General features: G+C 32.7%; 1 protein-coding gene across 2 annotated transcripts in view; it reads left to right on the top strand.

Moving 5' to 3' along the window:
• The window catches only part of LOC130891444 (putative autophagy-related protein 11), a 137,514-nt gene that overhangs the window by 104,062 nt on the left and 16,863 nt on the right, over positions 1-16,589 (top strand). For both annotated transcript variants that reach the window (XM_057796206.1, XM_057796207.1), the window contains one exon: positions 409-500. In XM_057796206.1, the coding sequence (XP_057652189.1) occupies positions 409-500 (92 nt within the window). The remainder of the gene's footprint in view (positions 1-408; positions 501-16,589) is intronic.

Here is a 16,589-nt window from a genome sequence, read left to right as displayed (position 1 = left end):
CAGAAGATACCTAAAATCAAGACGATTTATTAACAAAGTATAAGAAGTAAAAAACCGAAACAATTTCAACGCAAGTTTTAACGTAATGCGTATGAGTATCCTTTGAAGAAGATAGTATATTATAGTATTATTATTCCATTCAGATCCATCTTTTACTGTAAAATATAGTTTTCAAACAATCTGTAAAATTGTAACTTTATATATCGGTGTTATTAGAACTCGATCGTCAATATTTAAACTGTATAATTAACTTACATAATATATGAGATTGTCAGATTATTTAGATCGGCTAATTCAAATTAAATAGCTCTCTGACTACCACTATTATGCAAAATCAATTAAGTACTCTCTTGTAGTTTAACAAGAGCAATATAAAATATTTATTCTTATATAAAACTATTGTTTCAGGTGCATCGTCTGCTAGGATTGCTCCAAAAAGACCCCAAGTGCCGTCCGAACATGGAATTGTCTCTCCCGCTTCTACCAGTCCGCCTACCAAAGTATGTATAATTTTTAACTTAATTTTGACATGATTACATTGTTCATTTCTATAGAAAATTATGTTCCTTTAATATTTCGAAAATCAAATTTTTGTAGAAGTGAATTGATATTTATAAATGCATTATTGTACGGTAGCTAGCCGTTTTAGAGCGTTGAGCGTTTTTCTATGTTTTTTGATGTGTAGAATCGATATTTCGATAATACCGAGCCCAAATCTGGTCGAGGAATTTTTCATAAACAATTTAATTATTTATAAAGCTATAACTCTTTATAAGAGGTATGAAAAAATAATGTGTCAAATGAAAAAGATTTGTTTTGAAAAGATCTACAAAAAAGATTTTTGCAGTTTTTTACAAAAGATCAATATTTATAAAGTTATCGTCAATACAATGCAAAATTATTGTAAAACTAACGTTTTTTCTCACTTTATCGGTTATTACTTGGTTCCTACATGACGTAGAATAATTTAAAGCAGCTCATTTTAAACGTCAAAGTTTAAAGTTAAGTTTAAGCTTAAAAATGAGTTGTTGTAGACCTTTTAAAGATTATCTGTTAATAAGTTACAAAAGTTTGATTATAGAAATTTTCATTAGAAAAAGTACCGTAATTTGTTTATAAGTTTATATAAATTCAAAATAACGAGATGCACCATATAGTAGCTTTAAGTTCTAATCAATACGAACATTTTGACCATTGCCAATTATGTTTTCGAACCTTAGTTGTAAAGTTTTGCAGGTTTTAAACTGCGCGATCAGAGGCTAAAGAGCGCACTCGCGATCTGAGGCGCGTCCACGATTACTTTTTTGCAGTAACTTAGTTGAAGTTAATTTTATATAGTCTCAAAAATATATTAATAAAAATTTCTTATTTCATTATTTTATTGCACCTAACAAATATCTATTTTTTAATTTATAAAACAAGATAATAAATTTAACAATATGAATAATAAAGATATATTTTAATTTACATGATTTTTACGTATATTCTTCACAATTTTATGGAATATATTAACTTCCATACTGAACAAAATGTTAAAACATTTCTAATTATTACTTATATGTATTTGTTTGCAATACTTTTTTGAAAGTAAAACTACACGGAATTGCCACCAACGTCAAATTCTATCAGATACCATATTTTAAGTGCTTTCTATGCTACTTACGAGCAAATTAACATTTTAAATTTACAACCTAACAAATTAAACCCAAAAGTTTTTGGATTTGAGAGAGTTGAAACTATTTAGTTCCAAAAAAGTAGCTTACCCACAAGCTCATGAATATGAAATATAATACAAAATACTGCATATGTATGTATGTCGTAGTTTTCGTCGAAACAAGGTTTAAAAAAAATGAGGTGCAATAAAACAATTAAATAATAAATATATATTAGTACTAATATATTCTTGAGGCCATAAAAAATTAACTTCAATTAAGTTACTGTAAAGAAGTAATCGCGCAATTTAAAACATGCATAACTTTACAATTAAGGGTCGAAAACATAAATGGGAGTAGTCAAAATGTTGGTATTGTTCTGCACTTTAATCTACTATAACGCGCATCTCGTTTTTTTAAATTTATATACTCTTAAAACACTTATAAACAAATTATAGTGCTGTTTTTCATAAAAATTTGTACATTCAATCTTTTAAAAGACAATATTTAAAAGGTCTACCGCATGTCATTTTGAAGCTTTAACTTTAATGTTTAAAATGAGCTGCTTTAAATCTTTCTACGTCATGTAGGCATCAAGTAATGACCGATAAAGTGAGAAACACGTTAATTTTACAATAATTTTGCATTGTATTGATAATAACTTTTTAAATATGAATTTTTTAACTGTGGAAACTTTTTTTGTAGATATTTTTAAAGCAAATCTTATACTCATATCTCTCTTTGTTTAAGAGTTACAGCTTATAAACTATTAAGTTGCTTATAACAAATTACTTGACACGATACGGGTTCGACACCCTAGAAAAATCGATTCTACGCATTAAAAAACATAGGAAAACGCTCTAAAACTGATGGGAATATGAATCGCTACGAGACCCTATGTAGCTGCCAAAATTCAATAAAAATCGAAAGATTATCATATAACGTCATATCATATATGGGAGCTTCTTTGAATAGACCCGAACTGATTATAGAAGGAAAGAGAGTAAGAACATCAGTAGGGGGGGGAGGTGGTAACGCCAAACGCCTTAACAGAGAGGTATCCTTTCTCTCTATTCCAATAATACAATTCTACATACACGTCTCTAATATCTCTGTCTTCAATATCAACTCTATGGTTGCAAATAAAGTAATTGAGAGTGAATAACAATGCATAACCATCAATATCTTATTTCATGGTACGATTCCCTTTTGTTCCTCAGTATTAAGGAACATTCGATTGATAACATCATATAATCAATAATTATGAAAAAAAAAACGGAATTGTGCGACCTTTAATTTATTTCACCTACCGAGGTATAACTTACAGAGTGTGTTTTAAGTAATTTCGGCTTTCATATGCGAAAATTATTACTCTTCAATTTAACCATGTCGTAACTTGTTAAGATTAGTCTCTAATTCTATAAAAAGTACATCTACTTCTTTTTTATGTTAAATGCATGCACGAGAGGGTAAACGTTTTTACACTCGATTAAGTAGAGTGGTGCCTGCTGTGTGGAGATGCCTGTCGATATTGATCTCCTAAAAGACGTGCCTTGGTAGCTGATTCCACATTCTTGAACTTCTCCAAAGAAATGAGTCCCGATAAATTGTTTGTGAGCTCTGGCCGTCTGTAGGCTAACTCGGGTTCATCAGTCACGTCTGCCACTTTATTTTAACCATTCTCTTTTTGTTTATTACTTTCTTATAATAAATAGTATGGAGTGCGATAAATATGAACTTTGTGTATTGTTAAAACATCATTGCAAACAAAAGTTCAAAGCAGCCGTGGCATTAAAGAAAAAAAGTTATTGAGCGAATTGCACAAAATTGAATTAATCGATTTACTTGTGGAGATTTGATCCTTGAAAATCGTTCGCGTTCTGCCGAAAATTGATTGTTTTATCAGAAACATTCTTACTTGCAATGAAATATTGATTTATTTAGACACCCAAAACATGAAGAATCAGTGGTTAGACAAAGGACAATTACCAGAACCCGTCTCAAAGAGATGTCGATTCGAGCGGCAAGTGGTCTGGTGGAATTATGAATGTTTAGTGTTAATGCGAGATCTTTTACAAAGAGACAATGCTAAACCACCTACTGTGTAAGTTACGCGGAAGAAGTGGTATTTGATTTTGGATTCCTAACACATCCAGCATTTAGTTGGGGCTTTGCACCGCTCGATTTGAATCCAAAAGAAATGTTGAAAATGCAATCAACAATTTTTTGCATCTAATCCCAAAGAATGCTTGCTGAGCATTGAGTTAAACCTTAGAATACGATGGGCTATCCTTCGAATATTGAGGCTTTTTTTTTGAAAGATTATTCATTAAAAAAGGTTGCTAAATTGTCTTGCTTTTAGGTCCTTTCTCACTGAAAACTAGATTTTAAAACGGGTAAAAAATCTTTCGATCTATTTCGGTCTTTACCAAAATAAAGACCGACCTTTTTATCTGTTTTATAATTTAATTTTTAATAAGAAGAAACCTAAAATAAAGATAACTTAGCAACAAAAACAAAATATTAAAAGGTCTGCGAAATAAGAAACTAAAGAAATTTATAAAAGTAGCACAAATTCGATAAATAATTCATTTATACATATCATTTTTATTTCGATAGAAATTAAAATTCAATTCCAATAGTTTGCATTAAACGAACATGATTTTCTGTTTTCATTATTTTTTGTATTTTTGTGCAATGTACTGTGACATTTGTGTTCATGTTGTGGCGTATATCATTGGGTTTATAAATCATTCGGTTAAAAGCTTTCATTGGGGTTTGATTTCACAAAAATAAATGTGAAAATGATGAACAACATTAATTGTATTGCAAATACATCTATGGTTAATTCTATGCTGATAGTTCTAAAATTCTCACAACGTGGATGATGTCAATTATATTTTTAATTTACCACGGAAAAATTTATATTTGGTGATTTGAAATTTTTATGACATTTTTAAAAAAATTGAAGAACGTGCATAATTTTATGATGCTACAGCCAAATCAACATTTAATTATAGGCCAAGCAATTGGGAATTTGTTATAACATAAATCAAATTAGAAACCTGACTTTGGCATCATATTTCATTTGTATAATGTTTAGGACCAACTGATACAGTTTTTATCAAATATGATTCAACAATCTCAATGATATCGATTATCAATATAAAAGCAGTTGAATCTTAAATGAATGAGTCAACTCTAGACAGAAAAAGTTTGGAAACATTTTTTTTTATCTAAAATATTTGATCTCTGTGTATTAAATCACCAAACTGGTCATACATATTTATTTTGATAATATGTATATTTATTATCAACTTTAATATATACCCCTCCTCTATCCCTACATCTTCCATTTTTCGAAACAGTGCAGGACGTCTTTTCATTCACAGGCTTCAACCGACTTATATCTTGTTTCTTTTAATGTAGCTATAATTTATCAGACGTTATTACTTTTTCTAATAAATTTGAGTCATTTTCAATCGTATTCAAAGTATCAATACAAATATTATTGCGAGTTTCAGTTTTGCACACTTTTTTGCACATGTTCGTAGTGAATTCCTATAGATTCAGAAATCCCACGAATACTTGGTTTTGGTTACATCGAACAAGATTACCGACGTGGAAGGGCGACCCTGACGTGAATCGTCTTCAACATCTTCCCGGCTATCTTGAAAATGCCTCAACCACTCAAAACCCCGTGGACGCGACAAACATTAATTGCCAAAAACTTGTTTCAATAAATTTGCAGTTTTTCCAGGTTCCATGTAAAATTTCACAACAATCTGTTAGTTTATTTTTAAGTCTATCATTTTTATGGTAAAAATTCTATACAAACGAAGGCCACAACTATATTCGTTCATCTAAAGACACGATTTACATTATATTCAAGGGAGTAAGCTTCAGGCTAAGCAGCCTGAACAGTCGTTAACCTTTGGCGCATGCTTACTTTCTATGTAGCAACACTTAGTCTCGTTATTTAATAGCCACACCTCGTATATCTCATAAATGTGTTGTCCTATTTTGTTTTTAACACAGTTTTTAAACACAACAAACGTAAGAAAAAATTTTGATTTTTTAATGGACTACATGCCGAGCTCCGGCAGTAGGTTATTACAAGGATAATGAGATCGAATATTTCATGCACACATTCCCGACCTTTTCAGAATGCACCCTCTAAAGAGGTTGCGAATCTTCTATTTTAATTTAACCCTTTCATCTTCTATTTATACGCTTTTGTTGATGTGTTCTTTCGCAGAGACGGATTCGGATTATTTGTGACAGGTATAGAGACATATTTATTTAGGATATTGTTAATTTTCGGAATGGCCCTGATAAAGAAAAGCTTTTCCTCTGCAGATCTGAGACTGTGGTAGTTTTTAGTGTGATATCGACTTATTGTGTGTGTGTGTGTGTGTTTTTTTTATAAGAGGGGAATCCTTTTTACGGATTCCAGGCATAGGTGGTACGCCTGGATATGTGAGACTCGACTTTGCGGCGCTAGTGTCCCTACTCACTAAACCCTAAACCTCTTATCTTCTATCCTCTCATCCCCCGCGGACCCGCCTTTTAGGCATTACATTGCAGAGGGAGGAATTAGCTGCTGCTCTTCCTTCTGGTAGCTAAGATTTTATATCTTCTTTCTTCTAGTGGACGTCATTCGCTCTTCTTCTTTCAATGGAACGCAGTTCCGTAAGGACTTCCGTGTGAGTGTGTGTGTGTGTGTGTCCAACCACTACCACGTGAGGAATAAAAAACTGAAATAATAGAAAAATGGCTGGACGTACCAAATAGCTTTTGGGGTTATTGGATGTGAGTTGCTATGTAGTGGCAGGGGGGTCAGGTACAGCTCTATCGTGGGGAACACCGACGATCGACAAGGTGGGAACGGGTTTCAACAAACAGCGATGGGGGCTCACAGTATGGACCCTGTTTCTATCTGAGGTACTGCTCATTATTTGAGGATTATCAGGCTCTTACGAAGGTTGTTTTTCTTTCTTCTTTTCTCTGTACTCGTAGTGGTCTAGTTGTTTCCTCAGGAGTTGGTACCAGGCATAGTTTTTCCTGATCAACTTGTCAAAATGGATTTTGGAATGGGTTTTTAGCTGTTCAATTTTTTTTACTTGCTTTCAAGGATCTGCAATATAAAATTGCCATTCTAACTGCACGTATCTTCTTTATCATTGAAAAATCTAAACATAAGTTTCATTAAATGTTTTCCATACTTGTAAAATCCTTTTTAAATTCAAAATTGGTCAATCTATGTAACGTACAGAGAATTTTCTCTTCGTTTAATTACCAGGTCGACCGTGGACTCATTTCAATCATAACACACTTATCTACAATTGATTAATTGATGTCATTCAAATTCTTTAGTCATATTTTACGTTATAAATAAAAAACTTTTTTCTTCGCTTTGTGTATTTAATAATAAAAATTGAATAGTATAATTAAAAAGTGTTTTTTCTAATTGGATTTATGGCAGATGCTTCATATTACTTGGCCTATTACTTCAATATAAATAGCACATAACTAATTCGCTTTGAATGTTTACACTTTTATCGCCATTCACACATTTACTTATAATTTGTTGCCAATAAAATTAAACTATTATAATGTTCTTCTGAGATAAGCACTCATTACTTTCATGTGTTGCTTGATTCTCCTATAATATTTGTGTCTATATTAACATTATCATCTATTACTGTTTCTTAATTTCTTTCTCACGCAGTTAACTCGTTTTGCATGTAATGTCAGCGTTTAAAGTTTCACAATATTGCATGACTTTAACATTAAAATATTTTCTTATACAAAGTATCTAAAATCCAGAGAATTAGAAATATGCTGTGAAAGTAGGATGAAAGTTGTACGAAATTTTTAGTATATAATAACCTGAATGAACCCTGGAAGAACGGAAAATAAATAAGCTTCTAATAGTCGAAAGATAGAATGATATTTGAGACCACATGAGCGTGGAGACGTCACAAAGGAGAATTGTCGATATGTAATTTCAGTGAAAACAAAGACACAGAAAATGAGTAGGTCCTGTAGTAAGATAGAGGATAGCAGAAGATCTATAGACCTGCCCAGAAAAGGCTTAAATGGACGCACAAGGAAGTAGAGTGTAAGTGAGCCTCTCCCACTTTGTGTATCCAACAAAGAATAGAAACGTAAAAGCCAAATTATTAATTACTTTGTATTTAACTTCGTAAAGTTCAATTGGTATACAATATCTCTATATATATTATATAGTTCAGATGAAAAATCTTGAAATTTTCTGTAAATCAAAGCAAGATTGTCCTCTTCTCCTTTTTTGTAATGAAGTTGTCCTTATTTTATCCTACCTGGTGTATATTATTTCTAGATTCAACTTCAACTCCTCTTTGTGGTAAACTCTCCCATATTTGCTTTTAAGGAACAATATCAGACGCTTCTTAAACGAGGATGGTCCCAGAAATACCTGGCCTGACCTAGAGATGGCGGTAATTGCTTGAAAAATACCACTGTGCTAGAAAGCACGCCATCTATACAGCATATGTTTCAAGATTGAAGACGCCACGTTGTTTAGTATTTGTTTAGCATCATCAATAGTGAAAGGTGTCAGTGAATTTGTAAACACGCCAAAAATTGGTCATCGTTATGTGATACAATACTTTTATGTAAAAGGCTTCAGCTCAACCAATATCTAAGCTAAACTAGAACTCATTCGTTGTCAATAGTAATATATTGGGTAGCAGGGTTTGAACGAGGCCGTACGATCTGCGAAAACCAGATTCGCAGTGGTCGACCAAATAAGGTGATGACTCTAGAAATGCTGAAAAAAAGTTGTACGCAATTGTTTCTTCTCTAAAACGTAATTCTTACTCGCTCTATAATTCCGTTATCTGCATTTTTTACTTCTTTCTATAAATAATTTGTGTTTTGTAGCCCTAAATATGTTGAGCATTTCTTGCTGTCTTCTTCCATCTTCTTGTCAAATCGTTCTTCACTTTTTTGCAGTAATGTCTGATTGTTTTTTTAATTTGGTTTGATCTCTTTGTTGCAAACGTGCTGAGGATATAAGTAAAATTCACCTATCTGCTAATGTTAAACACAAGAAACCAAAGAAAAGTTTCCAAGGAGTGTCTACTGGATATTATTTTCGTGAATAACTTATATATAAAGGTGTATCACACATAAACTATGAAAGTCATTATAACAACGATTTTCAACTTGTTGATCATACTATGGGGTTTCTCTTAATCGAACCAATCAGTTTTATTAAGTGAGATTCAGCAAAATTGGATTTGTTTTGATTGGGATTATAGGAAAAGGTATCAGCTTGTTGCAGTTGATTCATCAAAAGAAGGGATTAAGACTGATTTCATATGACAGTTGTTTTTTTCACCCAACAATCCCCTGTTTTTTGTCGAATTAGCAGTGTAAATGGCTTATAATAAAGGCGTGTACTTGCACTTCCCTCTGTACGATATTTCATTTTTATAATGAGCAGTCGTTGAGTCAGTTACTCAGTGTAGAGGCTAAACGGCATATTACATCTTGAATTTTATGCATATGATTTTTTTCGTTGCATCATAAATTTGCAACCGTGTCTGACAAAGAATATATTAAATCTGCCTTACGTATTTAGTTTCGTGCACTACAAGATTAAAATAGAGTTCAATGAACCTTCCAACCGGCAGATGTAAACAAAGGTCTACGGTTCCTTGTCCGATGAAAACAACGGACGTATACAAATGCCTTAAGGGTCGCTTCTTCTTAGATCTATAGTAGTCAACGCTTTTAGAACGATGCCCTAATCTTTTTAACTCTTGCAAACAATAGTACCCGTCTTCTCAAAATAGGCGTTTACGTATGCGATGACGTCCTCATCTGACGAGAATCTCTCTACTGTAAGGAAATAAGAAAATGTCGCTGAGGGCGAAATCTGGTGAAGACGGTGGGTGTTAATCAATTCGAAGTACGAATTTTAGCCAAGACGTCCACTGAAGTGTGAGAAGGTTCGTGATTAAAGCACTTTCTTTTTCTTCAAATGCGATTGCTTTTTGCAATTTCTCCCTTTACCTTATCAAACAAGGATGTTTAATACCCTCCTACCGTAACTATCCCGACGGCAGTCGTCATCACTTTTTTGGATAAGGAAACCGTCTTTACCTTTTTCCGAGCAGGTTCGCTCTTTGCAATCCGCTATCTTGTCAGTTTTTCGTTTTAGAAGTGTTGTGTTTCACCAACAGTTATGAATCGATGCAATAAGCTTCAAAAAGGGCTTGAATTTTAGTAAAAACCTCTTTGAGAATTCATTTCGAACATCTTCAGATTGAGGTCGGAAACTTTTCAGATAACCCTCGTACATAGATTATTACCATATCGCATGACCCGATTACTTCAATCAGTTTCAGAATGATAATGAACGACGACTCGATTACTTTCCTAACGTTCAGATCATGATCGTGTTAACCCGATCATAATTTCCAAAAAGTCCTAATGACATGTAAAAAGGAGAAAGTCGCAATACTTTTAAAAATCTCACAGAGACGTTTTTATTTTACACGCATGTAATTTCGCCAAAATTCATGTAATGCAATCAATTTGACATTTCTCTGAATATGGTCAAATTTGATTAGTTCACTATGTCGATTTTTTAACGATTTTATATGTAAAAACCGGAAACGGTGAGAACGAGAGGAAAAAACTTAGTAGATACTTTAGATTTGTTACTTTGGAAGTTAAGTTGGAATTTTTGGAACCCTTGGTGATATTCATACTAATATCGTTTCATACTAATATCACGTTTCGATAACCAAGTTATCGACTTCAAAAACTGGAGGTAAACTGTTTACCTGTCAGTGTAATTTGAGGGTTTGTGTAGTGGTAGTGTAAACAGTATGATCAGTAGTTTGGAAGTTGAAGGAAATCTAAAAAAAATTACCGAGATCAATGTCAATTAAAACGGATTATTTTTTATTACCATTTCATTATTCACTAATATCATATAAATTAGTGTTTAAAAAATATAGTGAATCATTTTATCGAGAACGAAGCAAACAAACATAAGATTTGAATAAGACCTCTTCAAATTACTCTATTTTATCGCGGCCAACTTATTGTCAGATTTGGTATCAATACGTCTCACTTTCAGCATATATTTTATTATAGGAGAAAGCCAGAATTGACATGGTGCTAAATATAGTAAGAAAGGCGAATTTATACAGATAGGAAGCAACCAAAAAATGACGAGTCGACACATTTGTATTGTAATTAAATAACAGATGCAATATAATATGATTTCTGATTCTTCTGGAATAGTTGACTAACATTTTCATTCACTGCTTTTTTGTCATTTATCACATAGATTGATGTACTCTATTGTATATGTCTAAAATTAAAATAAACAGTGTGGGTCTTGTATTTGGCTGTTTATGCACGCTTTGGGTACTATTTGTTTATAGAAATTTATTATGACAAGAAGACACAAGAACTTCATTCTTAATGATATCAATAAATTATGGTAGAAAAGCACTGGCATGCTTGTCTTATGGCAGATGTTTGCATCCGTCTCCGTAGAGTTTGCCGTGTGAGCAGACTATTCAGAGATCAAATAGCTAAACTTATATGATAATGAATTCTTCAACCCATTGTGGCTTAGCTAATTCCAATCTGGCAAGCAAATTAGCATCCTCCTTACCCTTATTTCCTGAGTGTTCGAGTACCCAATCGGGCTTGATCTTGCAGCTCTCACTCACCAGTTCTTGTAGAACTTTTTGTCCTCCAGTACAAGCCTAGAACACTCCGTTTCAGATGTTATGGCTTTTATAGCAACTGGGCAACTGATAACTGGGCTTTTATGACGTCGATTAAGTATCGCCCGTCCACATTCTATAATAGCGAAAACTTCAGCTTGGAAGACGGTAGCATGTTTTCCAATCGGGAATAATTCGCTTATTTTGGGTTATCCACCGCAGAAGTCTACATACTGTGTACCTCTAAACCGTTGGCGCCTTTTGGTAACTTTATCAAAATAATTGGACATTCACCATCAGCCTGTATCCAGATTTTCATAAGGCAAGTTACTTGCAATTGCAGTTACCTGCAATTACTTGAGGATATTTAGCCCGTATTCTATCCTCACGACTATATAATAGCACTTTATCTTTATTATGATATAAACTAATACATAAGAAAATTCTTCAAACTTCAGAAGTAACATTTTGATTTTTTGGGCAAAAAACGCTTTGAAGATTCCTTTCGTTAACACTAATATTTGATTTCAGGCCATTCTTATTTTTGATTGTATTTTTAAATGGTATTGTGATTTTTGACGTTCAAGCAGAAAATAAGAGTGGACCTCTGATTATTGTGATTGACGAACTGATCGTGAAAGTTGATAAAAAATATTCGTCAAACCCTTTGTTTCATAATAACTCAGCGTTCGCTTAGTTTCTCCTAAGTTTCACCGACTTTGTCGTTTGAAATTATCAACTAAAAACTAGACTACCAACTTTGTAGAAGATTGTTGCAGATTTCCAGAAAAGTAAGCGAATGGGGGCAGATTTAGTATTTTTGGAGCATTACTTCATTTATTTATTAAAATACTCGAGTGAAAATAGTTATTTCTTCCATTTTAGAAATTATTTTGGGGAGGACTCCACTCCATATTGCCTTAAAATCTCCAGACCTCTTAATCCGGTCCTGAGTAAAATAAGTATCTGTCGCTTTCAATATAAATCCTGTGTACTGCTCGGTAAGACATCCTTTTATATAAGAACCACATTCTAACTGAATACAGGGTGTCCCAGAAATTGCACGCCAGGCTGACACGGGAGTTAGATCAGCTTTAGATCTATCAAATAAAAGCAACATGACCTCAGTAAAAGTTTTTTAGTTTTCGAGATATTAACACTTTTAGGTTTTTTCAGAAAATCTCTACTTTTTGCCCTATTTTTGTCTGTTATGGGCATAAAAAACCTCTAATTTATAATTTTTTTTTCTGGGCTACCACTAATAGTTGGTTGAGACAACCCAGTATTCATTTTAATAAAAAGTAGCACGACATTAACAAAAAAAAACAACTCAATCTTACCTTTTGTTTCAAAGCGAAAACCTTAACTAAAGTTTGGTTAGCGACTATGAAAAAAAAATGTACCAGACTGAGTCAGAAAATGTTCTTAAAAACTAGCCTACTTAGTGCTCTTTAAAAAATGGTATAATATTCATAGCTTTTTTTTACTAAAAATTAAATATTATCAAGTATAGTCATTGAAGTCGTACTACTTTTATAATTGTTGTTGTAGGCTGGCATCAAAATAATTTGGGTACAGAACATAGGGTTGTATTTTTTTTATTTTCATTAGATTTTACAATTACAACATTCAAATAAACATTTACCATTCAGAATTTACATTGAATAAACTATTATAGCAGATTTTCAAAATTTCTGCCACCTGCTCTTATGCATAACCTGCGTTTTCTTAAAAACTGTGTCTTTAAACGTCCTAAACTTAAATTAGTAATTTCGCGAGCTGCTTCATTGATTCGTTGCCGCAATTCATCGACCGATCGAATTGGTTTACTGTACAATTTATCTTTTAAACATCCCCAGTAGAAAAAGTCCAGTGGGTTTAGGTCTGGGGAGCGTGGGGGCCACAAAATTGGTCCTAGCCGGCCAATCCATCTTCTTGGGTATGTGTCATCCAGATAAGCTTATAAAAGGATAATGGACAACTCTATTAGACATTGCTAAACTAAAAAGCGATTACAGTAACTAAAAAGTTGTAAGTTGAAGACAAAAGTCGGCTTAACTTTGTATTACGTATTATTTTTTATTTGAAGTATTGCGAAAGTAGTACGACTTCAATGACTATACTTGATATTATTCAATTTTTAATAAAAAAAAGCTATGAATATTATACTATTTTTTAAAGAGCACTAAGTAGGTTAGTTTTTAAGAACATTTTCTGACTCAGTCTGGTACATTTTTTTTTCACAGTCGCTAACCAAACTTTAGTTAAGGTTTTCGCTTTGAAACAAAAGGTAAGATTGAGTTGTTTTTTTTTTGTTAATGTCATGCTACTTTTTATTAAAATGAATACTGGGTTGTCTCAACCAACTATTAGTGGTAGCCCAGAAAAAAAAGAATTATAAATTAGAGGTTTTTTATGCCCATAACAGACAAAAATAGGGCAAAAAGTAGAGATTTTCTGAAAAAACCTAAAAGTGTTAATATCTCGAAAACTAAAAAACTTTTACTGAGGTCATGTTGCTTTTATTTGATAGATCTAAAGCTGATCTACCTCCCGTGTCAGCCTGGCGTGCAATTTCTGGGACACCCTGTATAATAAACGCACGTAATGCAACAATTTGCAAAGTTTAGAATAAATACTGGTTTAGGTGATGTTTTCATTCAGAATGAATGTTCAATACATTGACTTTTTCATAATTGATTCTTCTCATAAGCACCGTTTCATAATAGATATATTTTTTTTCGTATACGTATATGATTTTTTCTGTTATTATTCCAATTAATTTTCAATTTTGAATTCACACTGGAAAATCATTTCGCGATGCTTTTATGTTTAATAAACTTCTAACGATGACACGAAAATACAAGTGAAAAATTACCTTACACGTAAGTAGTGCGGTCCATGAGCTCTTGTCCTCATATAGCAAATAGAGTGTTTTTCCCAAAATCTTTATAATTGCCTGAGTGACAAGTCTCAACAAGCTTTACACAAAGTTTCAACTTGCTGCTACAATCCATTTTATTATAGTAGAGCTCACACGACTACTCAGTCAAGTTGTTTTAAAAAATGTCTCAAAATAAGGTTCGCGTTGTTATAAAATGATTGACCAAAGAAGAATCAACCTCAACACAAATCCAAAACAAAATAGAGGCTGTTTACGGTGACTTGTGTCCATCATTTTCAAAAATTGAAAACGCAAAAACAGCGTAGAGTAGAATGTTGTGAGTTTTAGAACTTTGCCGCTAGAACCAAGAAGAGAGCTCATGAGAAAAAAGAAAAGCACCAAAAAAGTGATGGCTACAATATTTTGAAACTGCGAAGCTATCCCTTCGAAAATTTTAATGAATCAGATACAACCATGAACGTCATATGTTACTCGGACTTAGTAAGACATTTATGTCACGGAAATGTTGAAAAATGGCACAGCAAAATCAGCCGAGGTATGCACTGACTACTATACACGAATGTGGTTTCACAGAGATTGAGCACCCACTATTTTCTGTTAGCACTGCTGAATGCCGAAAGTTTAGTCGGATATTCTGGAAAGTGTATGGAAATAAAGGGATATTGAATAATAATCACAGTTGTTTTGTTTATAAGAACTCATGGACGGCCTACTGAAACTTTGAAACTTATATTTACAAATTTTAAAAGAAACTAATTGGTACAGAAATCGTTAAAGTATGAATTTTTATATGATATTTGTAACTTAAACAATTGTGTCACACACTTTGTATTTAAAATCGTCATGATCCTAAAAAACATAAATATATCATCCATTTCAAAACTTGATGATAGTGTTTATGTTCAAGTGAGAATGTTGTTTATTTAAATTTAATTGATATTCTAACATCAACACTAGGAACTAACGATCATAAAAGATTTGTTGTTTTTTTTTCTTGGTATCATATACTGCATTTTGAAACCTTCAAATTCGTACTCATAAATACTGTTCTGACTTTTTCAATAGGCATACATAGTCGCAAATCTCAAAAAAGAAAATTTCCCGTTATAAATAAATTAAATAGTCTATCGATTTTTCTAATATATGATTTTGATCAAATTTTGCAATCTTTTTTAACTCCTCACGTCATATGTTGCCATATTGTATCCATTTCATTGAGATTCAACAAAGTATCGCCGATACTCACGAGACACCCACTCATCGGGTTTTTTTGATTTCCAGTGTGTTACAAATTGTTCCTAACTGATTGCTATTATTTACCCAGTATAACAACAACACCTTGATAAATTACATGCCGATTAAACTTCATCAGTTGCAAAATTTTTTATAGTTTTTAAGTGAAAGCCCGTCCGAAACGAGGTAGACAAATTTCCACCACGGAATCAAACCTTCACAAAATTGCACTATCTGGAGTTCCGTTTTTTTGCTACGCTAATTATTTGATAATTGTCAGTTTCAAACACTTGACTATTACGCAATATTATAATGTAATTTTATAAAAACATTACAGTAAGGGATAGTCATCATGGTCTAGTAAATTGTTGCTCTATTTGCTAATCTAGACTATCTAGCCACAAGTCGGAAGACAGTGGCAAATCACCCACATGTCAGCATAAGTTGCAATCCACATAACTCCTTTTTTTATATCAACATTTTGATACCATTAGATACATAATTTCAGAACGCCTCTAACAGAAAAACTCGTAAAGGCTCAAAAAAATCTGTTACAATTTAAAAGTCTAAATAGAAAACCTCGAAACTCCAAACCCCATTTTATTTAAAGCTAACCGCAATCCGTATTAGTTTAGTTGTACAATGGCTGTTCCTAAAGCTAAGAAATTTTCAGACTGATGCCGATACACGTAAATACGATCACGTATATTTTGGTTTTTGCGTATGTAATAACTCAGTCGGTGTCCAACCCTCAAAACAGGAACATTTCCACTTTATCCGTGGTTTGAAAATCAAATTTTTAATATGCACTCCAATCAGAAATCCCTCACAATGTGTTGCTTTTTGCTGATAAAACCCAAAAGATTTGAATAAATTGTATAGATATATGAATATAAGGAATGTAAGTACTACTGTTCGAAAATTGTGCATTGGTTCAAAAGTAACGGGCCTGAATAGAAGAGTGGACAAAATGGTCGTTTAGTTGATGAAAATATTCATCAAACCCGTCGTTCTCCAAAAACATAGCATTCGCTTAGTTTTCCAAAAGTTTCACCCAGA

The sequence above is a fragment of the Diorhabda carinulata genome, chromosome 3 (assembly GCF_026250575.1).
Source record: "Diorhabda carinulata isolate Delta chromosome 3, icDioCari1.1, whole genome shotgun sequence".
NCBI classification, from domain to species: domain Eukaryota; kingdom Metazoa; phylum Arthropoda; class Insecta; order Coleoptera; family Chrysomelidae; genus Diorhabda; species Diorhabda carinulata.
This window is presented reverse-complemented; position numbering and strand designations above follow the sequence as displayed.